This window comes from Pseudorasbora parva, chromosome 15 (genome assembly GCF_024679245.1).
Source record: "Pseudorasbora parva isolate DD20220531a chromosome 15, ASM2467924v1, whole genome shotgun sequence".
Classification (NCBI taxonomy): Eukaryota; Metazoa; Chordata; class Actinopteri; order Cypriniformes; family Gobionidae; genus Pseudorasbora; species Pseudorasbora parva.
In genome coordinates this window covers 17,540,066-17,564,976 of record NC_090186.1, presented here as the reverse complement: position 1 = coordinate 17,564,976, position 24,911 = coordinate 17,540,066, and the positions used below count along the sequence as shown (strand labels likewise).

At 38.6% G+C, this 24,911-nt stretch overlaps 2 protein-coding genes across 3 annotated transcripts in view; one reads left to right on the top strand and one right to left on the bottom strand.

Moving 5' to 3' along the window:
• si:dkey-174m14.3 (uncharacterized protein LOC563117 homolog) overlaps positions 1-18,390 on the top strand; it is a 32,342-nt gene extending 13,952 nt beyond the window's left edge. Inside the window, exons 2-7 of one of the 2 annotated variants that reach the window (XM_067417252.1) lie at positions 3,248-3,450; positions 8,546-8,707; positions 13,057-13,123; positions 13,957-14,064; positions 14,182-14,262; positions 15,864-18,390. In XM_067417252.1, coding sequence (XP_067273353.1) covers positions 3,353-3,450; positions 8,546-8,707; positions 13,057-13,123; positions 13,957-14,064; positions 14,182-14,262; positions 15,864-17,249 — 1,902 coding nt within the window. In that variant the 5' untranslated portion in view covers positions 3,248-3,352 and the 3' untranslated portion in view covers positions 17,250-18,390. The remainder of the gene's footprint in view (positions 1-3,247; positions 3,451-8,545; positions 8,708-13,056; positions 13,124-13,956; positions 14,065-14,181; positions 14,263-15,863) is intronic. The other variant, XM_067417251.1, reaches the window with a different exon arrangement.
• Positions 18,391-18,580: 190 nt separating this feature from the next.
• On the bottom strand, positions 18,581-24,206 carry rdh14b (retinol dehydrogenase 14b). Its single transcript, XM_067417250.1, has 2 exons — positions 23,766-24,206; positions 18,581-20,004 (listed from the first exon to the last, which is right to left on the bottom strand). The coding sequence occupies exons 1-2, from the start codon at positions 24,117-24,119 to the stop codon at positions 19,387-19,389; spliced, it is 972 nt and encodes a 323-aa protein (XP_067273351.1). The 5' UTR covers positions 24,120-24,206; the 3' UTR covers positions 18,581-19,386.
• Between the last annotated feature and the right edge of the window lie 705 nt (positions 24,207-24,911).

Genomic DNA, 24,911 nt, shown 5'->3' with positions numbered 1-24,911 from the left:
TTTAAATCTAATTCACGTCAATAAAAATAACTATATGCTATTCTAGTCCTGACCATCAAGGTGAGGTGGCGCTGTGGTGCAAATTCCACTCGTTTAATACATTTAGTAACAGCAAAGGAAGCGTACCCCAGGCCTTTGTGGTCGATTAGTGTTAAGTTAAGGCATGTTTTTTTCCAATTATGTGTTGTAGCCTATTTGAATGAAGGAATTATGGTATTCTTTTGTAGCCTGACGAGAAACTTTAACCGTTGTTCATGTGAACTCAAAGACAGCCGGATGCTTGGTTTATAGGCTATTTGAGGGTGGCTTTTTGACTTATCAATTCGTGTTTTTTTTCTTTTTCTTCTTCATTAAAATCAAAGATGTTCATCGATGATTGTATATTAAGAGTCTCCGGAATGGCATTAAGCGATAGATTGGTATGCTTGTCTGTGTGTGACGACTGTGTGCACGAACCAAAAGAGAACGCAAGCAAACCCCGCCTACTTTGATTTGATTGGCCATCTCAATAATTTTTACATTGACGAGCACCGTTAGATCTGAGGCAAACCAGACTAAAATGTAACTTTTAAACCTTTTTGGCATCCTAACATACAGATATCTGTGTACTGAAGTGAAGCAGAGCAGTGCAAGAATATCAAAAATATAGATCAATGACTATGGTGGTTACCCCCCCCCCCCCATCCCCCATACACAAGTGGGCTCCCCCAAAGGCCATGGTATAGTTCGAACACTGGTCATGTTCACATGTTGACTACATGAAGTTGCTACGACACAACGAAAACTTGTGTTTTTGTGTCAATTATGGCAAAAACTGAATAAAAGCAACATAAAATTGCTTTAAAATCAGCTGATGAAATCATGGTAATATATGAATGAAAAATGAGTGGCCGGTTACACAAAGCTGTTTTCAGCTAAAAATGGAAAACTTTATATTTGTTTTGGCCATTAATGTACACAACAACGGCATTTTGGGGGCTTGAAAACGGGTTTCAAAGTGAAAGGTTTTGAAAATGATACCATAAACTAGAGAACTGCAAATTTGTGAAAACGGTGACATCATGCTTATGTGTATATAATGTACAGTCATTAGAGTGTGTTGGGTGTTTTTTTTTATTATTTTTTTTTACAAAGTGACATCGCCAACTAAAGGCCTGCAATGAATAATACAACGTTTATAGTTGTTTTCACAGATCTGTGTGAATGGGGATTGTTTTGACAATTTTGTCATCTGTATGTGGAAAAAGGTAGCCTGACAAGCCAGACCCACATCAAGATGTTTGGTCTGGAAACTCACCATTGACAGGGCTCAATCCGAGGGGCGGGATAAACGGTTGTCTTTCAAACTCCCTCTGCACGCGATAGGATAACGCTACCACCAACTAGAGCAACGAAGGTGAAACAGAGCTTGTTGATAGATTAAACATTCGCCGTATCCGGTCAGCAAAACCCCGAACACATCTTCCCTTTTTAAGAATGACTTCAGTGCCGTTCTTTGTTCTTTTCTCAGAGAAAAGCTTAACTCCAAGTCTTCCAGAATCGCGGTCAAAGCTGATTTGAAAGACCGCCGTTCGCCAGTTTCTGTGTTTACTAGAAGCACGCAAACGCAACTCGGCCGTCGTCATTATGGCCCCGCCCGCCGACTCTAAACACGATGTGATTGGCCCGTCCAGAGCGAGGGGAATACAACTCAGAAGGGTATTGAGAGTTCCTAGACGACACTTGAGGGCAGATTAAATTTGCTGCCGCTAGGGTGCGTCTAGATTTCTAGGCTAGGAAAAAGGAAAACCTTTTCCTTTATTATTACATTGTTGGCATGTAAGCGTACGCTAAACAATACAAAACTATTTTTTAATACTAAAAAGTATTTCTTAGATTGTCTATTTGCTCTCCATCTACATACTAGCAGGGTTTTTATTAACTAAAACTAAAATCATTAAAAAAACTTTTTCATTACTTAAATGCACTGTATTTAGCCATGAGGCAACGTTCTCATTTTAGTTGAAGTTGAAGTAATATAAAAACTACAACTAAATAAAATAAAGTTAAATATACATAAAAAAACGAATTAAAATGACACAAATATATATGATATAATATATGATAGTCTGTCACTGATACAAAAATAACATTGACAATTAGATACTGTATCTTAAATTAAAACACTTTAAATGTCCGCAAAAGTTTTATATTTTGTCCCATAATTACACAGAAACTCTCATAAGTAAATTTACATTAACCAAGATGATCAAATCATGTAAAAATATAGTAACTAATGATACCTAATTTAGAATGTAGTACATGCTTACTTTTTATAAATGTATATGTAATGGAGTACATTGATGGGGGAGGAGAAGGTGGGAACCGGCAAACACTTAAAGACTTTTACAAAATAAATACACACAAAATTAAAGTAAAATGCAGGCAACCCCTCACGGACGACTGCCACGTGCACTCATAATAAAACATATAACGTAACACAACATAAAATCCAGGCCTGGTCCTCTCATCCTTCACTGTCGTCGCTTAATTTAATGTTTATTGTGATGTTTATAACAAAAACACTTTAATCTGGGTATTCAATTTTTAATATTAAGACAGGTTTTGTTAATTCTGGAAACCCAAGTTTTGGTAACAGGGTCACAAAAATATCAAACCTCATAGAACATTTTGACCCAAGAAATTTTGGACAATTTCATGCTCCCAACTTTGTGGGGGGAAAGGCCGCTTCCTGTTTCAACATGAGGTTTTCACAAAGCAAGGTCCATAAAGACAAGGATGATTGAGTTTGGTGTGAAGGAACTTGACTGACCTGCATAGAGTCCTCAACATTTTAAGAGTTTCAGGCCTTGTTTCGAACCCTATTAGTGGAAAGTGTCATAAATGTGCAGTATAAATTCCCTAAGCTGCATTGCTCTGTAGATTAACTAGGCGGATCTACGTGCACTGAAGGTTGTGCATGTGAATGTTCTTTGATGAAGTCGCAAGCTGTCTCAGCGCGTCCCTACCTTAATTCATCTCAATGCTCACGAACGCACTTGTGCGAGGGACCCCTAATCAAACGAAACACCGGCGCAGTGGCATTGGCCCAAAGAGGTTAATTAGGCCTGTCGCTGTGCGCTCATTCTCGCATGCATGAAGCTTCAAGATGAATCGCAAGTTTGATGACACTTTCTTAATTGCTGTCGCTATTTTTTTGTAATATGATTGCAAGCGCCACCCGGCACTCTCTTTGCTCTGTTGGCAGGATCTCCAGCGGTCTGTCAGGACTGCATGGGAAAGGTAACCTCAGACTCGAGCAGGAATAAGTGGAATCCCAGATAGGGAGCGGAGAATTTATACACAGACCCTCATGAGAGGGTGCCTACTGCGAAAAACCATGAAAAAGATATATATTGGGAAAACCGCCCTTAAAACCTCTCGAAATGGTTGTAAACATCAGAAAAAGAGGTAAGATGCTCTCTCAACCCCGTCGTCCGCCCACCACAGTCATCCCATCAACCATGTGCATTCGTCGAGTGCTGTGAGAGATTGGTTCTACCTTTACCATCATAAGTGCTGTTGCTACAAGTGTTGACCAATGAATGTGCTATTGTACACACTACATACAGTATGATAATCACGCTCTCCCATCCACTTGTGACTATGGAAGTTTTATTAGTTTGCTAAATAGCAGTGTTTGAAGAAATCAGTAAAACAATAGCTACGCAAACCAACACAAATCATGCAGTGTCATATACAGACTGTGACCAGCGTAGACACATACTAACCTCCATCTTATCTCCTTTATATTAAGTAGAGTCCGGTCTAGTTGTCACACTATATGTCAGTAACTGCCAGGTTTTGAGTCAAAAATACAATGGCATATATATTTAGGAAAGGGAAAAAATATTAACTTGTCTGCTTTTAATCTGTCATTCGGTTGTTTTGAGATCCTTTAATAATTTGGATCTCAATATCTTTTCTAAATTTATTTAATATATTTTGTACCTCCACAGGTTAATCATAAGCATGCCGGCTTGCAGATTCACTGTGTGATAATGTGTGATAATGAAAGTTGTTTTACTGAAAACATGATGCAATTTCCATATCCATTCTGATTCTTGTTCATTGTCGCTGGTTAAGTCTCACCTAAACTACCACATGTAAAAGTAAATGTCAAATAAAATACATATTTATAGATTACATAAAATAAATATATATTTATACATTTATAAATATAAACACATAATAGGTTTATGTGAATATTATAGGTTCACTTAAAGGTGCAGTGTGTAATATTTATGAGGATCTATTTACAGAAATGCAATCTAATATACAGGTCCTTCTCAAAAAATTAGCATATTGTGATCAAGTTCATTATTTTCCATAATGTAATGATAAAAATTAAACTTTCATATATTTTAGATTCATTGCACACCAACTAAAATATGTCAGGTCTTTTATTGTTTTAATACTGATGATTTTGGCATACAGCTCATGAAAACCAAAAAAAAATCTCAAAAAATTTACATATTTCATCCGACCAATAAAAGAAAAGTGTTTTTAATACAAAAAAGTCAACCTTCAAATAATTATGTTCAGTTATGCACTCAATACTTGGTCAGGAATCCTTGCGGCGTGGCATGGAGGCGATCAGCCTGTGGCACTGCTGAGGTGTTATGGAGGCCCAGGACGCTTTGATAGCGGCCTTAAGCTCATCCAGAGTGTTGCGTCTTGCGTCTCTCAACTTTCTCTTCACAATATCCCACAGATTCTCTATGGGGTTCAGGTCAGGAAAGTTGGCAGGCCAATTGAGCACAGTAATACCATGGTCAGTAAACCATTTACCAGTGGTTTTGGCACTGTGAGCAGGTGCTAGGTCGTGCTGAAAATTGAAATCTTCATCTCCATAAAGCTTTTCAGCAGATGGAAGCATGAAGTGCTCCAAAATCTCCTGATAGCTAGCTGCATTGACCCTGCCCTTGATAAAACACAGTGGACCAACACCAGCAGCTGACATGTCACCCCAGACCATCACTGACTGTGGGTACTTGACACTGGACTTCAGGCATTTTGGCATTTCCTTCTCTCCAATCTTCCTCCAGACTCTGGCACCTTGATTTCCGAATGACATGCAAAATTTGCTTTCATCCGAAAAAAGTACTTTGGACCACTGAGCAACAGTCCAGTGCTGCTTCTCTGTAGCCCAAAAGTGTCTTGACCTGGGGAATGCAGCACCTGTAGCCCATTTCCAGCACACGCCTGTGCACGGCGGCTCTGGATGTTTCTACTCCAGACTCAGTCCACTGCTTCCGCAGGTCCCCCAAGGTCTGGAATCGGTCCTTCTCCACAATCTTCCTCAGAGTCCGGTCACCTCTTCTCGTTGTGCAGCGTTTTTTGCCACACTTTTTCCTTCCCACTGAGGTGCGTTGATACAGCACTCTGGGAACAGCCTGTTCGTTTAGAAATTTCTTTCTGTGTCTTACCATTTCGCTTGAGGGTGTCAATGATGGCCTTCTGGACAGCAGTCAGGTCGGCAGTCTTACCCATGATTGCGGTTTTGAGTAATGAACCAGGCTGGGAGATTTTAAAAGCCTCAGGAATCTTTTGCAGATGTTTAGAGTTAATTAGTTGATTCAGATGATTAGGTTAATAGCTTGTTCAGAGAACCTTTTCATGAAATGCTAATTTTTTGAAATAGAAATTGTGGGTTTTCATGAGCTGTATGCCAAAATCATCAGTATTACAACATGACATCATGACTTTGCGTAAACATACATGCGACTTTCTAAAGGCAAGTGGCGTGTTATCTTTAAGCTATCCACGTGTATGTCTACACCGTGTGATTCCGCTTGTATGTCCTCGTGTACGCCTAAACGAACCATCATCTCTGCATGTATGTCTACGCCGTGTGATTCTGCCAACCTGATCTGACAGAATTAATATTTATAGCCAAATTTTATATTTTGGAGCAACTAACTCCACTCCTACCCTAAACCTACCTACTCTCAACAATATGAAACACATAACAGGCAAATAAATGTACAGTCACATGTATTTATTGTAAAAACGGCCCAAAAATAGTATACAAGTATTAATTCATGTTGCATTCCAAGTCTTCTGAAGTCATATGATATCTCCATGTGAAGAACAGAGTTGATATTAATGTTTTAGTCGCTGAAATGATGATCACGCCCCTTTGTGAACAAAACACACACGCACTCGTTAATATTTCTGATTCAAATGATACACGAGACGACAATGATGAGAATGACGCGATCGGTCACGAGACACACGAGAGCGAATGGCATTTTACAATCAAAGCTGCCATATTGACGCAATTGGTCACGAGACACGACAGCCAATGCTGTCAAAGCTGACCTGACGTTTCTTCCGGCAGCAATATTTGAAATGTATTAATCTTTGGCGGATGGACTCGACGTTACTGATCGCTTTTGGGGATTTTCTTCACACAAATCAATCGTTTGGCCTCGGAACACTTGGAATATTTGTACTTTCTGAATAAATTATGCCTGCAGTCATATCTGCCTGTTATACTGTTTTTTATAATACACAAATGGGTAGGTTTAGGGAAGCGTTTGAGTTACTCGTTCAAAATGTGTCTGAATATGTGTGTCCACAAGGTAAATGGATTTATAAACATCCTAAATTTTTTTTTTGAAAATGTAAAAATGCAGAATGTTTCTTGTGATGGGTAGGTTTAGGGGCTGTGTGTGTGTGTGATGGGTAGGTTTAGGGGTAGGGGCAGTGTAGGGGGGTAGAAAGAAACAGCGTTGATAAACACGCTAAAAAGCGATTATGCGTCTTTATAGCAGGCCAAAATGGCATACGAAATGGCGTGTCATACATACGCCATTTCATGAGATCAGTCTGAGTATTAAAACAATAAAAGACCTGAAATATTTCAGTTGGTGAATCTAAAATATATGAAAGTTTAATTTTTATCATTACATTATGGAAAATAATTAACTTTATCCCAATATGCTAATTTTTTGAGAAGGACCTGTACATAATTATGTTTTCAGTGGTGTTCAAAGACCTTACAACAAACTGTTATGTTTTAATTACCTGAGAATGAGCCATTTCTGTGCATAGGTCATGGGTCCCCTTACAGTGAATTCGCCATTATGCACCGCCATGTTTCTACAGTATCCCTAAATGGACAAACGGCATGCTCTACAGAGCACTAGCTACACTGCTGACAGATGACGACGTCTTTGTCCTGTGTCGGGTGAACGATGGGCACAACCTCAAATTCACAACCTCAACACTAGATGCCGCTAAAATTTACACAGTGCACCCTTAAATAAAAAGTTGTTTAAATATTTTTTAATGTTCTAAAATGGTTAATGAATGATAAATTTATGTTTATTTACAACATTCTGTATTTATGTTGTTTCCACTGTAGGCCTACATTAATTTACAATTCAATGTAACATTATATTTATGATTGCAAATTATATTGTTGCATGTGATTATTTGCAATTATTTACAGAAATCTCATTAATGTGTGATTTTTTTCAATCATGACAACTCTAGTTTTTACTATTTAGCACACAGTATATGATTACCACAGTGTTCTTTGACATTTCTTAGAGTATTATGAATAACATGATATATAAATATTGTAATTATTCATGATAATATTACCATGGTACCAGCTTACTATATTTTGTAAAGGGAATTCAGCTTTCATTTTAAGTCGGGCTTAATGCTTTGGCTTAATGCAATGCTCCCCCCCCTTTTTTCTCTCTAGTCTCTATTGAGGCAGCACAAGTGATAATAGTGTGTGAAACTGTGGTGTGTGTTCTGCTGTACATGTAGCCTGCTGAGAATAAGTGTGTGCGGTCTTGCACGTATGCTCGCTTCCAAATACATGTGTGTATCGATTGTCAGTACATTTATCTCTCAGACGTGTTACATTCTCGCCGCTTCAGACACGTGTTGTTTGACCGTCTGATCAAGCTTGGTTTGTGGCATGGTCAGAGCCGCAGCCAGAAATGTCATTACCACTCACCACACATCTGTCTGTCAATACAAAGCCATTAAGAGCTGTCAGTGCTTCTCTTACGTAGCGTAAAAAGCTGTGTTTGGTAGGTTCCATCCATCTCTCTCACCCCATCCCCGCTTGTGTGTTAGATCTATAAATAGACCGTCGGTACATGCCATTGGTCATGTGACTAAGGATCAATGTGGGAAATGGGAAAAAAAAGAGTGTTGCATGGGCATTAAAAAGATTAGTAAACCTGATTTATCAAAACAATCTTGACACAAGTGTGTTTGAGTCACGCTAAATGTGATCAGTGGGTTGTATGGCAGTTATTAATCACGTCAATGACAATAAAGCGAAATGGATTCATAAACCTGGCCCAAACAGAGGTTCTGCTGAGATTCATTTCTCAATTTTCTCAAGTTTTGTTTTTCTCATTTTCCCATTATTGATCCTGAATCTCTGCCTGATCCATGTAGAAAGGATTCAGGGACTATTTTTGCTAGATTTTGTCACTGAAGTGAATGTAATCACATCCGCATCTATATGTAGCTCTCTGCAGGAACAGAAGGAAGACCTGCGGAAGCGTCTCTCCTACACCACTCATAAGCTGGAGCTTTTAGAGCGCGAGTTTGACTCCACGAGGCAGTACCTGGAGACTGAGCTGCGCCGAGCCCAGGAGGAGCTCGACAAGTTTACCGACAAATTACGCCGGCAAGTAAAGTGTACACAATAGCATCTGGCTTTAAAACAGTGGGGCTTTCCATCCACATATGCTAACTAACTGAACTTTTTAATCAGGACAATGAACCAAATTGGCCTACTTTATACTATGTTGGTGATGGAAAAGAACATACTTTTGAGTGTGTAGCAAAAGAGCATGGCAGTATGCTAGCATCTATTTAAATTCATCTCTATAAAAATTACTCAACTACAAGGTTAACATTGTGGTGTGAAATGGTATTTGATTTAGTCTTTTATTGCATGTTTCTCTCACAGTATGAGTATGGTTTTATATTAGTCAAAACACAAATTATACACTGTGAACAAATATGCGTGCTTCCCTACTACTTCCCTGACATATAAAAACATGACACAAAATGATTAGTACACTCACCTAAAGGATTATTAGGAACACCATACTAATACTGTGTTTGACCACCTTTCGCCTTCAGAACTGCCTTAATTCTACGTGGAATTGATTCAACAAGGTCCTGAAAGCATTATTTAGTAATGTTGGGCCAAGTTGATAGGATAACATCTTGCAGCTGATGGAGATTTGTGGGATGCACATCCAGAGCACGAAGCTCCCGTTCCACCACATTCCAAAGATGCTCTATTGGGTTGAGATCTGGTGACTGTGGGGGCCATTTTAGTACAATGAACTCATTGTCATGTTCAATAAAAACCGATTTGAAATGATTCGAGCTTTGTGACATGGTGAATTATCTTGCTGGAAGTAGCCATCAGATGGTTACATAGTGGTCATAAAGGGATGGCATGGTCAGAAACAATGCTCAGCTAGCGTGTGGCATTTAAACGATGCCCAATTACCACTAAGGGACCTAAAGTGTGCCAAGAAAACATCCCCCACAGCATTACACCACCACCAGTCTGCACAGTGGTAACGAGGCATGATAGATCCATGTTCTCATTCTGTTTACAGCAAATTCTGACTCACAGAAATTGACAACATTTTTCCAGTCTTCAACTGTCCAATTTTGGTGAGCTTGTGCAAATTGTAGCCTCTTTTTCCTATTTTTAGTGGAGATGAGTGGTACCCAGTTGGTTCTTCTGCTGTTGTAGCCCATCCTTTGCTCCATATCTTGGTTGTAACGAGTGGTTATTTCAATCAAAGTTGCACTTCTATCTGCTTGAATCAGTCGCCCCATTCTCCTCTGACCCTTAGCATCAACAATGCCCACAGGACTGCCGCATACTGGATGTTTTTCCCTTTTCGCACAGTTCTTTGTAAACCCTAGAAATGGTTTTGCGTGAAAATTCCAGTAACTGAGCAGATTGTGAAATACTCAGACCGGCCCCTCTGGCACCAACAACCATGCCACACTCAAAATTGCTTAAATCACCTTTCTTTCCCATTCTGATATTCAGTTTGGAGTTCAGGAGATTGTATTGACCAGGACCACACCCCTAAATGCATTGAAGTAACTGATTTGTGATTGGTTGTTTAGATAATTACATTAATGAGAAATTGAACAGGTGTTCCTAATAATCCTTAAGGTGAATGTCCGAATTTGTAGTATTCATAAACAGTAGGCAAAAGGTGGGTTATAAATAACCCAATACTTCAGCCAAAATATCTGAATTTGTGCATATGATGGACACCTTACTATCCCATTAAGCCACGGGAGAGGATTTTTGAATGGCAGTGAAGTGGCACATCGGACACTGTAGGTCACAAGACAAAGCCAACATGGCAGATGAAGTATGTCCATTCATGAAACTTTCGTATATAAACTACGAGCAAATTTGGAGTAATTTACGCGTAAAATGGACCTTTACAAAAACTCTCATCCCGATTCACAAACACTTTATAACACATATTCTGTAGTTAAATGTGCATATTAAAGAATTTCAAATATTTGTAAATAAGGACCTGCATGCAAGCTTATTCATAATTAGCATAATCCCAGCCCATGAGTTACAAATAACGCAAATTACGTGTCAAGGAATGCTGTGAAGTCTTCTGGACGTCCTTCTCAGCATTGGCTCCAGTAATAGCTTAAATGCAGAGAATAATTGGCCATATGCCTAATAATAAATATTAAATGATCATGTGTCCACCAAAGCATTCTTACAGAGATACTTTGGTTGCTATGATACAGAATATCCATGGCAGTAATGTGGTACTCATTTTGAAAACAGAACATGTTCCTGAATCTGAAAATTTAAGTCAGAGCGGCTTTTCGAACGATTTACACAAAAATGAATTCTGCTTGTGTTTCATGAATGAGGCCTATTCATTCAATATACAACATACTTTTTAATGGTTACAAAGTACATTCCTACTTAAATAATATATGATTTTGGATGCAGCTATATATTTTTAAATCATTGTTTGTTTGTTTTATAGAAAAAGTCACCAATTATCCATACTGCTGATAAGAATTTGGGGATCATATTCTGTACACAATAATCAAAATGGAAGTTTTCAAAGGTTGCAAGTCATCATGTATTTGGTCGCAAATGAATACAGGATGCCAATGTGACTGTCATACTTACAGTGAAACATGATTAGCCTGAAAAGCCAGACCCACATCAAAATGTTGGGTCTGGGAACTCACCATTGACAGGGCTCAATCTGAGGGGCGGGATAAACGGTTGTCTTTCAAATTCCCTCTGCACGCAATTGGATAGCGCTACAACCAACCAGAGCAAAGTAAAGCGGAGCTATTGGTTAAATAACACTTTCGCCGTGTCTGGTCGGCAAAACTCCGGACACATCTACCCTTCTTAAGAATAATTTCAGTGCCGTTCTTTGTTCTTTTCTCTAAGAAAAGCTAAACTCCAAGTCTTCCAGAGTCGCAGCCAAAGCCGAGCCATTCGCCAGCTTCTTTGTTTACAAGTAGCACGCGGAATCTTTGCAACTCTGCCGTCATTATGTTAAGCCCGCCCACCAACTCTATACATGATGTGATTGGCCTGACCAGAGTTTGTTTCTTTCCAGCTAGCAAGTCTATGGAGAGTTGCTAGACGAAACTGGCTGCAAATTAAGCTTGCTGCCACTAGGGTGCGTCTAGATTTCTAGGCTAAAACATGATGGCACTGCAAGCTATTTTGCAGCCGTTGCCCTGGACGACTTGCTATCATTCAAGAAAGTGTAATTTCTGATACATGCCGGACCCTCCCTAAAGAGAAAACCCACATCTGAATGGCTAAAAACAAACAAAATTAAGGGTTATGGATTGCACTATAGTCAAAGCCCTGCCTTTAAACCAATAGTTTTATACTTTTAAACAGGGGTGATATGAATTTATTATAAAGGTGCATTCAGTAATATTTATCCTCATTAAAAACGTTTTACCTCTAAAGAAATAAATAGTAGGCTACATTTGAAAAAAACATCCAAAATAAAAGCTGTTTTATTTTTTAAAGAGCCGGTCAACTTACTGGGTCTTCCATGTTCAGATCCTATGACCACTATTATCTACACTACCATAAAATTGAATACTAATGGCTGACTGCCAGTAGCACATTTATGAAATTTCATCAGTAAAACGGTAAATTAGTTTTGCCGGTTCCACACCACTTGGTGCCAGTATAATGAGATGACTTGCATATTGGCTAGAGAAACAAACTATTACTGAGTGAACCTTTTAACTGTTTTTGAGGAAAGAACAAAATAAATGCCTGCAATTCTCTTTATTCATTTTCTGTGAAATAGTTGTGATTACTATTAAGTTCCAAATAGTGAATAATATCAGATGTCTTCACACCCTGTACTTTTAAAAATGGCTTAGGCAGAGGTTTGTGGACATTATTCAAAAATAAACGTCGATGGTTGCACACTTCAAAAATCCACTGGAAAAACTAAATCATCTAGACAACTTTGCCTTAATATTTGAAACATACCATGATTCCACAAGTTTGTGTCTCCATATAATCTTAGTGCAGGTGGAAAACATACTGCTTGCTGTCTGCTAAAGAACAGCTAAGGACATTCTACTAGGGCTCCAAATTCTACTAGGGCACTATTTCTTACCTTGCATACTATTTGGATTTATAGTAAGTAAACTGGGAGACAGAAATTGTTTCACTTAGGCATCTGCTGGCCAATGCCAAGTGTGTAGGAGTAAGTTGTACAGTTACATCTTGGCAATGTTTTGGGCTCCTTGGTCCATTGTAAAATAAATGTGAATTGCTATTGCAACAGATACCATAACATAATGTGAAAGATGAACAGGTGCGCCGGAGAGAGTTTTGGCAAACGACTTGAAAGAAAATTGGGAATATCTAACAGATGTGTCTAAGGAAATAAGGATAAGACCGTCCTGTGCGTGCTGGATTTGAAGAAAGACGTTTTGTTCGTGTGTTTCCCACAGAATACAGAGCAGTTACTCAGCCCTGCAGAGGATCAACCAGGACTTAGAGGATAAAATCCACCGAAATGTGAGTGCACACATCGGCCACACTCAAAAAAGGCATAAATTATACAAGAGGTGTCTGGGCGAGCGCACACGCACCGCTTTTTGTTTTAATGTGCGAATGTTTTGGCTCGCATACGTGTTTACAAGTACTCATCTCCCTCTTTAGGTGTTTTCCTGTTTAAATGGGTTTTTAGATGAAAGTGTTTACATCGCTGTCCGCACTTCTGTCCATGTGTGTATGTGTTCCGTGGTGTGACATATTAGTGAATGTGTTAAACATGTACAATAGCACTGAATGCACTAAGAGTCTATTTGAATATCAATACACTGCCACTGGTGCGCCTGACATTAATTACAGTCCATTACAACAGCCTGTCCGCCTTCACATGACAGTGTGATAGTGAGTCTATTATACTCACTGAATCTGCATCACAGCCTGTTTGTTAATTTGAAGTTCGAAACAATTAAATTATAATTAGCCTGCCTGCCGCAGTACATTGTATGACCATTACATGTCTGTATTAGGATCCACCCCTCAGGGTTTACTCCGAGTTTGTTATAGTAAACACTTTTTTTGTGCAACATATTGCGTCAATGATGACCCTGAAGGTTATGGTCCAGGTATGAAAGAAAATTATGTGAAAATCATCTGATATTAGCCTCCTATTGATGTTCTTTTGAGTACGCCAATTAATTCCAATCTGCTGCAGGAATATCCTAGAACGACTTAACACGTGCACTGAATTCTCACTGTGTAAACTTGTCTCTATTCCTACTGGTGGTCTATCAGGGGCTATATCATTGCAAATTTATATCATAGAGGTTCTTTTCTGAAAATGTGCTCCTTTCATCCAGTCACAGCACCACGATGATGAGAAACGAGCTCTCAGCCGAGAAATCATCGTCCTTAACAATCATCTCATGGAAGCTAAGATGACCATTGAGAAACTGAGAGAGGATAATGTAAGAGAAATAATGAAATCTGCTTTCTTTTATACACGGAGGCTTAATGGCAGCCCTTTGGAGGACTATGTATTGGCTTTGGATAAACTAATGTTCCTTTTCTACAATCCTCAATAGGACTTATACAGGAAGGACTGTAACCTGGCTGCACAGCTCTTGCAGTGCAATAAGTCACACTACAGGGCCCAGTTATCTGAGGTAAGTCAGCATGCAGGTAATTCAATTAAATTAATTTAAAAAAAAATGCATTTATATGGACTTTTTTGTGCATTATGACAGATAAAATTAAGGTTTGATTATTTAAAAAAAAAATATTCATATAGAAAAGGATGCTAAAGAAAATAATATTATAGACCCATTATTGTTTCTATGGCACAAATAATGCACTGTACCATGCTTGAGCTGGGTCTACTTCTAAAACTACTCACATGCGGTAAAATATACATGTGCTACAGTAAAAATGGACAATACATTCTATATGTATGTCTATATAACATTGATGAATAACATTAGAACACAGTCTGTCAATGTGGTGGATAATAGTTATTTATAGCACAACCTCTAGTCTATTTATATAGCCTGTTTGCACGTCATCCACACACACTACCTTTTCCAAAAGATATTTTATCTAAATAAGCCCAACCATCCCCTTTAGTGCCATATTGTTTAACCACTAACTCTTCAAACTACATGTTTTGGGCTGATATGAATGTAGGAAATCAAGAGGAAAGATTATTTTTATTTAGTGGGACATACTAGCATTTAGGTCAATTATAGTAAATCAAGTTCTTGTTTAAAGAAATATTGAGGTTCTGTCCCAATTAGAATGAGCGACTATTCTGGCAGGGTGGAAGTGGGATGAAGTTTAAGTAATAATAGTGTGTTTCAATAAACTTGGCATTTTATTCATCAAATCTGCTCCACGCCTCATGCCAATACCATGATGTCTAGAGCATTCTGCCTGCTTTGAAAAAACCTGTTCATACTTGGCAGATATACCTAAATGGAAGCATCAATGTGTCTATTACACAGCATGTTCAGGGAATTCAGCCTTGAATATTGTTTTATATGATAATGTCAAAGAATTGGCACTAAGCATTTGTTAAAAATAGTCAATTGGACATAGCTAAAGGTGTCTCATATGGTTATGAGGAAAAACTGAGTTTCTGTCATTTGAATTTCGGGTACATTTCTTAGAACGCAACCCAAAAGTCTCAAGATGTCATATGAATTAGATATCAAATCGGATTTGTTGAACCAAAACCAACCCTATTGGTTTTGAAGGAACACATTTTTGCTTTGTCTTTGCTCCTCTTATTTTGCTTATATAATTAGCCATGTTCTGTTAGCTAATTAGCTGCAATTTACTTTCTTCTTGTTGCTATGGTGAAAGAACTGAGAAGTAAAAAAAGAAGAAAAAAAAGAAAGAGTTGTGATATTGGATTGATGCCTAGTACTCAGTGTGTAGTGTAGTGTGTGTAGTGTCAGTGACAATGAAATCTGTGGTTCTTCCCTCTGGCCAATTTTCGCTAAATGGAAAACTAAAAACCATGTACTTAAGTAGACCATTAGTACAGATTTGAAGACTTAATATCTTTGGCTGTGTTTTGCAAATGGGCTCTTGTATGTTTCTTACAGCCTTTTAAGGATATTGACCTGATCTATGCTATTATTTCCCTTTAACCTCTGCCAGATAGGGTTCCATAACAGCCAGCCTACCTTTTTCTCTTTGTGTGGAAATCTCTTAACATTGTTCATTGGGTACATCTAATGGACATCTGTGTTTCACTCTCTCTCAGTTGCCTGCGGAGTTTCAGGAGCGTGTGAGCTTGCACATGGAGGGTTCTTCCCTCTGCCACTCCCCATATGCCGACACAGTGCCTGCCTCTGTCATTGCTAAGGTCCTGGAAAAACCAGATGAGGTCTGCAGCAGTCAAGCCTCTCGCTCACCAAGCCCACAACCCCAGGAACGCCAGGGCTTCCTTGTGGGCACTAGCCTTGTGGGTAGCACTGAGCGCCTTGGCCTCCGAGCTACTTACAAGTCAGACTTGTACAGCAGTGACACAGCACTTTATTGCCCTGATGAACGGAGACGAGAGCGCAGACCCAGCATGGACCTCCATGGACAGCGGAAGGTTTATGAACCCCAGAACTCCACTGATAGCAACCCAGAAGAGGGATCCATGTCCCTGCAGCCTGGCTTCTCGCAGGACCACTTCAGAAAGTTTACAACCTCTCTGGGAGGCGGCTCTAGCTCTTACTCCAGCTTTAGTGGAGGAGGATCAGAAGACAAGGGTCAGGATCATCCGAGCAGTGCTGCATCTTCTCCTCGCCACCATGCCCTTTACATGGACTGGAGGGATGGGGCTGAATACGAGCACAAAAGCGACTCTTCCTGGGAGAGGGAGAGTCCAAGCGCCTTCACAAAGGCCCATGCTTTCCAACCGCCTGAGACCAGCCACCATCAGAATGGTAGCTCACCTATCTACAGCAGAACAATGTCCTCCTGTTACAGTGAACCTTATGAGCCCCTGCCAACTTCCACCTCACCCAGCATCACCTATGGTGACAGTCGCCGTGGAAGCGCTTTTGCTCCTGAGGAAGAAGAGCTGATTGGTCGGTGGAGGCAACTGAGTGTGGAGGATCTAAGTGCCCACTCATACCGCAGTCCTGGGCGGGCCTCACCTTACAGTTTCTCTGAGCAGCACTTCTCGGTCCGGCCTGCAAAAATTCGCCTTGGTCCTCTCTACAGTAGCTTCCAAGAGGGTACTGATGTATACCACCATCATGCTGGGGTACTAGACCCCTTCTCCAGCCCCAGCCCTGATTGCAGCCCAGGCATACGGCAGCAGCAAAGCCAGCCTCACCTGTACCGCTCTAAAGAGGATAGCCAAGAGTCCGAGCAGAGCCTCTACAGCCCCAAGGATGGTGTGGCGGCAGCTGGGGGCCAGGCAACAGAGTACGTTGATGTAAGTCCCAACAGTTCAAATGAGTCACTGGACCATGGATCTCTGGAGATGGCTGCAGAGCTGCAGCATTATCAACCTGAGAGGCACAGCGTGTCCCCTCAGGGAACCACCCCACCACCTCCTCCACAACAACCGTACCAAAAATTTGGCACACTAGGGCTGTCACGCAAGGACAGTCTCACCAAGGCACAGCTCTATGGTACTCTACTAAACTAAGAGCAGGGTTTCCTGGTTACCCTCTTTTACAGCTCTGTGGTACTCTACTAAACTAAGAGCAGGGTTTCCTGGTTACCCGCTTTTGTCAGTAGTTTTTGAATGTTAAGCCACAGTTTGAGCCAAACACATGATAAGAATTTTCTGTTTAATATTTTCAGTCCATCAGCTCTTATCTTTTTATTCTCTATCTGTTACAGTGTTTTCTAAACATCAAACATGAATTCCTCATGTTTCTACAGTTGATATGAAGCTCTAACACTCAGCACTATTTGTATAGCCTATTTTGAAAGTTTATTAATGGTTCTTTGTGGTTTGTGAGAAAGTATTTTAAGTGCATTAGGTGCATTATGGATTTTTGGAAACTTGTCTTCAGAGAGAGAATATATTTGTTTTACCAAAAGCCTTCTGGGCTCAAAAGGGTTTGTGAATGGACAGCACATGCTATGTAAAAAGAAATGCTAATTTTTGACAAGAAATTCGATCTTTTATTATATAACTTATGAATAGCTGTATTTATTGTTAAGTATGCTATATCTATAATTGTTTAATACATGTAACACTATGGAGAGATTGAGCAATCTATATAATTGTAAATTATTTTTATTGCTATAAATAAGGCAATCAGCACAATTATACATACTGAAAAGAAATAAAAAATGCCTCAAACAAATTTAAAAACAATTTAAAAATATCTAACGACAATCTATTGGCTGATTGTTTCACAGATTTGTGAAAATAATTTTGAGAGTAAACTCTGCACGGATTAATATTACACTAAATCAGCTCTTCAAGATCAAGTGATACTTCTAATCTATTTCTATTCCAAATAGATTTGGTACTACTCAAATCTATTGCTTCATCAAGCGAGTACAATTTCTTGGAAGCACTGGGCATTTTATTTTTAAACTCCTGATGTGTTTTGTTGGGCAATGGAATTTCTGAGGTGATTGTTCTTTTGATGTTTTCTCTCTTTTGTTCCTCAGTGCTGTAAGCCCCCTCCCTCAGGCCCTCTCTACCTCACGATTAAATCCCTCTCTTCTTTCTTAATCAGCTGGGATCCTGTGTCAGTTGACACAATGATGCATGACTCTGTTTCTTCTGTTTCGCTTTCTATATCTAATAAAGCACAATAGTTGCACCATGTCTGCCTCTTTAACTCCCTTTTGTTTCCTGCTCTACTACTGTTGGAGAGTGAGGCTTGCTGCTGAGGTGAATTGGGGAAAATGTATAACTTAGAGTTCTTTTTTTTCTCTTCATGAAATGTTTCCTTGTACAGAGTGAATGACAGCATACAAAGGAAGGACCTTGGTCCTCCTCCACAAACGACCAACTTCTTTCGCAGCATTCAATTTATTCAGTCTTTACAGTATAACAGAAGCACTGCATTTACACTCAAAACATTCATGTAAGTATGTATGATTATGGACTGTAGCCAGTAAACTCCCTATGAATGTGAATGAAATAAATCTAATAATGGCTAATGCATAGCAGTATATAGCGGAGGTATTGAAGATTAAACAGTCATTACTCTGGTTCATTTGAGTAGTGACACCACACAATCTGTAGAGCACCAGCCTACACATTTCCTTTTTTATTTCATTTGGACACTGGGATGTCACAAACTTTTTCAAATATATCTTGAAATAAGTCACAGGGTAGGAGTTGCCAGGTCTATATAGCATTATGAAAAGGTGTTATTCTGAGAGGCTAAAGTGTCCCTAGTTCACCTCATGAATGAATAAGTCTGTAAAATGAATTGCAGAACAACATTCAAAAATCTTGATCTTTAAACTATGTGAAGAGATATGGAATACTGTTCATGTCATTCTGTATTCGTCTTAGCTCTGAGCCATATGTTTCTTGGGCACGTTGCTTCTGTCATTTGTATTCAAGGGATATGTTGGACTCGATACTTTCAGGCTCTCATTCACAGAGAAGAGTGAGTCACAAGCCGGAGGCCATCTCTGAAAAACACTGCAGCAAAGATATGGGGAACAGATGGACATTTTAATTTTCTGTCTCCTATCCAGCAAGTCCCTTAGATACTTGGCCATAAACACACCCCAAAAAATCCATTGCACTGATGTACGACGTTTAAATTTGCCACACTTGTGAAAGGCAGTTCTGCTTCTTCCCTTCACCTTCTAAGGCCCACCATGCTTTCACTCAGGTCCCACAGCCGTTTGGCTGTATGGTCATCTGTGGCTTTAGAAAGCAATTGTTCTTCTTTGCAATTAGCAAAGCATTTTCCAGACACACCCTCAACTTCAGGCGAGCATGACAGATATAGTGGGGTCTGAGCACCCTCCAGTGGGCTTTTGAAGAACAACCAAGAGACCAGCAAGAAAAGAGGCTTAATCAGCAGGGGTATGTTGACGTGACGACCCAATCTGGTCCTTACAATACCTGGAGTGAGGGCATTTACAGTTACCCCAGTACCATCCAGCCTTCGGGCCAGCTCGCGAGTGAAAAGTAGGTTGGCAAGCTTGCTCTGGCTGTAGCAAAAAGCCTTGTTATAATTCTCTTCACTGTTCAAGTCCTCGAAGTTGATGCTGCCGTACTTGTAGAGTTTGGAGGAAACCACCACGATACGGCTGGGAGCCGACTGCTTCATGAGGTCAAGCAGGAGATGTGTCAGAAGGAAGTGACCCAGGTGGTTCACTCCCAGCTGCATTTCATAACCCTCTTCTGTCCTACTGTAGGGGCACTGGTAGAGACCAGCGTTGTTGATAAGAACATCAATCCTTGGCTCCTCCTAATATTGTAACACAATTAGAAATGTTGGTTTGTACACATCCAATCACTCTTTGTAAATATTGCATAGCAAGTATTCTACGTGAAACATTATTAATACATGATGTAGCTTTTTATCTTGGTTGAAATTTAATACTGACATATTGTGATACCCTTAAGTTTTCTGGCAGGCTGTTTCAGACATGAATCAGGGATGGTGAAAACACTAACCTCAAGGAGGCTGCCTGAGGACTACAGGGATCACCTTTGAGGTGGAGGTACAGCTACGAGGGAAAATTATATTCTATCCAACTGAATTTTGTGTATCTAGGCATTTAAACACTGCAGACAATTTTACTAGAATGGCTTCATTAAAATATCTTAAGAAATACACACTCTTAAAAGGGGTCATGAATTGAGAAAATGTCCTTGATTTTTTTGATGCCCACGACACACCAAGCGATCAGCCACTGGGCCATTTGTGAGTGTCAGCGGACTTAGTTTTTTTGGTGTGTTCTGCATTGTTGGCTCTAGTTAGACAGCGTCTTGGTTTTTTAGGCTGATTCAACATGTAGAATTGGCATTGGGCTGTCGGTGAGAGAGCAAACTCTGATTGGCTGAACATATTAATATTAACATGAGAGGAGTGGAATGAAAAGTGTTCAGCACGATTAATATTCAAAATGGTAAGCACACTAGTGTTGTCAAAATATTGATATTTCGATATGTATCGATACTGAAATTTCTGAAACGATGCCAATACTCCTTTCTACAATATCACTGATACACTTACACCAGCTGTGCTTTCTGTGATTTCTCCTCTCCGACTGATAGCGAGTTGACACGCACTCACCTCCTCTCATTCACTCTAGTTAAATAGTGTTGGTGTGAAGGGTCAAAAATTTGCACGAGATTGCACACAATACTTATTCCCGCAGATTTCACGCTCACATCTGAAACACACACATACAGTAATAAAGCCGCTTCTGACATACAAGTGAAAAAATATGCTTCTTTTTCCAGCTCATTAATGGTCAAATAATTTCTGTAACAGGATCCATGCATGCATCAGGTCTAAAAGGGACTTTTTTAAAATTCAGTTTCTAACCTGAATAATAGTTTTAGACCTACATAGTCTATTTAATTTGTATCTTTATCGAATTGTAATTATTTGTGCTATTGTTAGCAATTTGTTTTTTGTTCTAATTGTATTACTGTTTACTTTTTAAATGAAATGTATAATTTTAAATCAAACTTCCTTTTGCTGTGTGTAAGCTATTGCAAAAAAATTGCCATTTAACACAAAAATACATTGAGTTAGGAAATATTTGTGAGATAATTGAAATGGCAATTGTATGGAGCTAGAAATATGACAAAATTATCTGAATTTGAATTGTATAATGTGAAAAAAGGGAAGTGCAGTCTGCTTTACACGGAATGATGCATCACCTCACCTTTCCTCATATTCTTAATTTGTCCGACTTCATGCACTGGTTTTCATTCACTCGTTTAAGTTAACTCTATTAATGGACTAAAGTAGGGAATAGTGAATGAGAGTTTAGGGGGCGATTTTGGATTCAGCCCTGGGGAACGACAGATGACGTGAAATGCTGAGATTTTCTTCACTAATCAGCGATTTGTAAACCAGACATGAAAATAAAAAATCTAGCCGAAATCTCATTTTCTGTGCATTAATCTAAACTAAACAAAAAAGTATTAAAGGGCCGTTTGATCTATTCTCTTTATCCCATTACAAATAGTAAATGAAATGATCAGATGGTGCTCCGTTGGACTTTTCTGACATCCTTTACTCTTCCCTAATGATGACCTCTGGCCTACTTTCTGTAAGATCTGAATTTCTGCGGTTTGAATTTAAGAATATTGAATTTGATGTTCTGAATTTCTTCTTCATCTGAAATCTTGAATCTGTATTTTCAAAAACGGAATATTTCCAGTCTATTAATTCAGAACAAAATATCTGCTGTTTGAAAATACAAGTCTATACAATTTCAACATAATTTTTTTTAGATGTGTTCAATTTTAAATGTTCTATATTCAACATTTAAAAATTTAAATTCAGAACTATGTAAAATGCAACATAATATTCAATTTTGTTAGATTAAACTTGTCAATAATTCAGATTTATACAATTCAAATTCAGATAATTGTCATATTTCTAGCTCCATACAATTGATCAATGTTTATGTATGAAAAAAAAGCTTGAGTTTTGAAAGTGATCTCTTCAGAATATTTTTTTATTGCCTAGACTTGAAAAAAACTTTTATTAAAAAAACCTTATTTGACAGTATATGCAGTGTTTTTTCCCTGTGGTATCGAATATCGATACTTTTCCAGGTATCGTATCGAAGTTAGAAATTCCAGTATCGTGACAAGACTAATGCATACGCTGCTTTGTTTGCTGTTTGTGTACCTACAGTGTCTGTTTTCCTTTTGAATGATAAATAGACAAATATATCTGCAGAAATTGACAGCGTTCATGTTCGTGTACAGATCATTTAATATACTCACTTTACGGAAAATTATGAACGATGAATATAAGAACGATGGTGCGACAAACAATGGCCATTTATTCATCCTTCATTTACATGGAACACCATAATCTTTTGTCAACTATACAGTATGTGGTAACTCCAAGTACTTTCATTTTATTTGCCACAACCAAGACTTATAAAATATGTTTAATACATGTTTCACAGTTGGCAAATGTTTCAACTATGCAAAGTGATAATTATCTTTCTGTTAATTCTTAAATATTTACTATTCTTTATTTATTGTCTTCTGATTTGGGATGGACTCTGGCTCAATTTTTTTCTTATTTATGGCTGTATTTCACCGATTGCCATTATTTTTAAAACAATGTAATGGCGTGTACCGCTGAAAAGTATTTTAATATTCAAAACAGTTATCCAGTCATAGCAGTGGGTATGCATTGGCAAGTCTTGAATGTGGCACACCTATCAAAAGTGTTTCAAAGAGCGGTCAAAAACGGGATAGAAAATAGCCTATTACTTTTAAATAAGATTAGTTTTTTTTTAAATGTAAAATTCATGCTAGTATAAGTGGACCTCAGAGAACAATTAAAACAAAAAGAAAAAAAGTTCACGACCTCTTTAATTAAATCTACATACAGGCCAGGGACATTGGGGCTAGTTGTTACATATGACACCTAAAAGGTTTTTGAGTCAAAGTAAAACAATGTTGACATGTTTTATATGTCGTAATTGCATTTCAAAAGCAATGATGGTTGAAATATACAACAAATCTAGGTGCCTCCTATTTTCATCTATGTAAGCAAAATGTATCAAGGTAACAAAATACCACTTACTATGATGCTGTTATTTATCATACTAATATGTAATAATAATAATAATAATAATACAAATATCCTAATATGTAAAAATAATAATAATAATAATAATAATAATAATAATAATAATAATAATAATCATATGCAATCCCATAATATGTCATTTATGATAGTGGTCGATAATATACCACAGCTAATAATTGTAGGGTAACAATTATTGTATTAGTGATATAACATATTTCATGACACTAGTGGATAGCTCATGTCAACACATTTACCTTTACTTACACAACATGTTAATTGATGTGGACTAATTCAGCCATTTTCTCTATAAATTTAGCATGGTGTGTGCTATTTCTGCGTTAATTAATACTCCATGGTGCAGTAACCTATATTTTGTATCCATGCAACACAGTTTCAGGTAGTGAAAGTGAAGGCGAATAATGTAAACAAACCATGATAACTTCATCGCAGAAGCTGCGCACGGACTGGAGCGACGCGAGGTCCAAGTGTTTGATCACGACCTCTCCCTGATTCGGACCGGCCTGATTCTTGATGTCCTGGGCCGCCTCCTCCGCACTTTGCCTGTCCCGACAGGCCATGATCACACGGGCCTGCAGCTTCAGCAGCTCCGCTGCTGTAGCCTTCCCAATGCCGCAGTTCGCCCCGGTCACTATCACAGTCTTTCCGCGCATTAGACCCGCTGGGTAACTCAGTAATTTCAGCGCTTTCCGCCTGAAGAATATTCTCCTGGCAATGAAGAAAACCCCACCGCCTAGGACAGCGGCTAAAACGACCGCTGCCGACATCAGTGCAGGAATACCAAAGTATTGAATGACAGCGTGCTGCGATTGTGAGCACCTTGTACCACATTACCCAGAATGCACTGCTCTGTTACGGTTGAAAATAGATATCCTTCCTACGCGACACACAGCGGAGTGTGGAGCACAGCACATACATAATAGTTTAAAATGATAATCGAACCAATAATTATATATTTTAGATAATTTCTTAAAAAAAAACAACAATACATTTTGTTTGACCTTATCAGCGGTGAAGTAAAAATCCATATCCACACTCCAAACCGCTCGTCTTTTCATGGTCGAACATTCAATATTTTTGACCCATCAAGCCCAAAAGTACATTTTGGTTACAAATGTAACAGGTGGGTTTAATTATTTTAAGATATCTCATTAAATCTATAAGCCAGTAGCTTGGCAGATCTGGCAAGCTTTATTTTCTGTGAAAACATGGAGATCAAAGATGATATTAAGCCTATATACTATTATTAATTATAGTTATATAACAGCATTTTTTTTTTTTTTTTTTTCATTTAACCTACCACAATAATGTTGGTTTTTATTTTATTTTCAATTTTTTTTAGATTGAGTTTTCGGTAGGCTTTATATATTTTTTTTTTTCAAAATTTAGGAAATGTATTGGCACTACTTACACATTTAAAGCAGCAGCTAAGTTAGGTTGCCTTTCTTTCTTTCTTTCTTTCTTTCTTTCTTTCTTTCTTTCTTTCTTTCTTTCTTTCTTTCTTTCTTTCTTTCTTTCTTTCTTTCTTTCTTTCTTTCTTTCTTTCTTTCAGCATATCA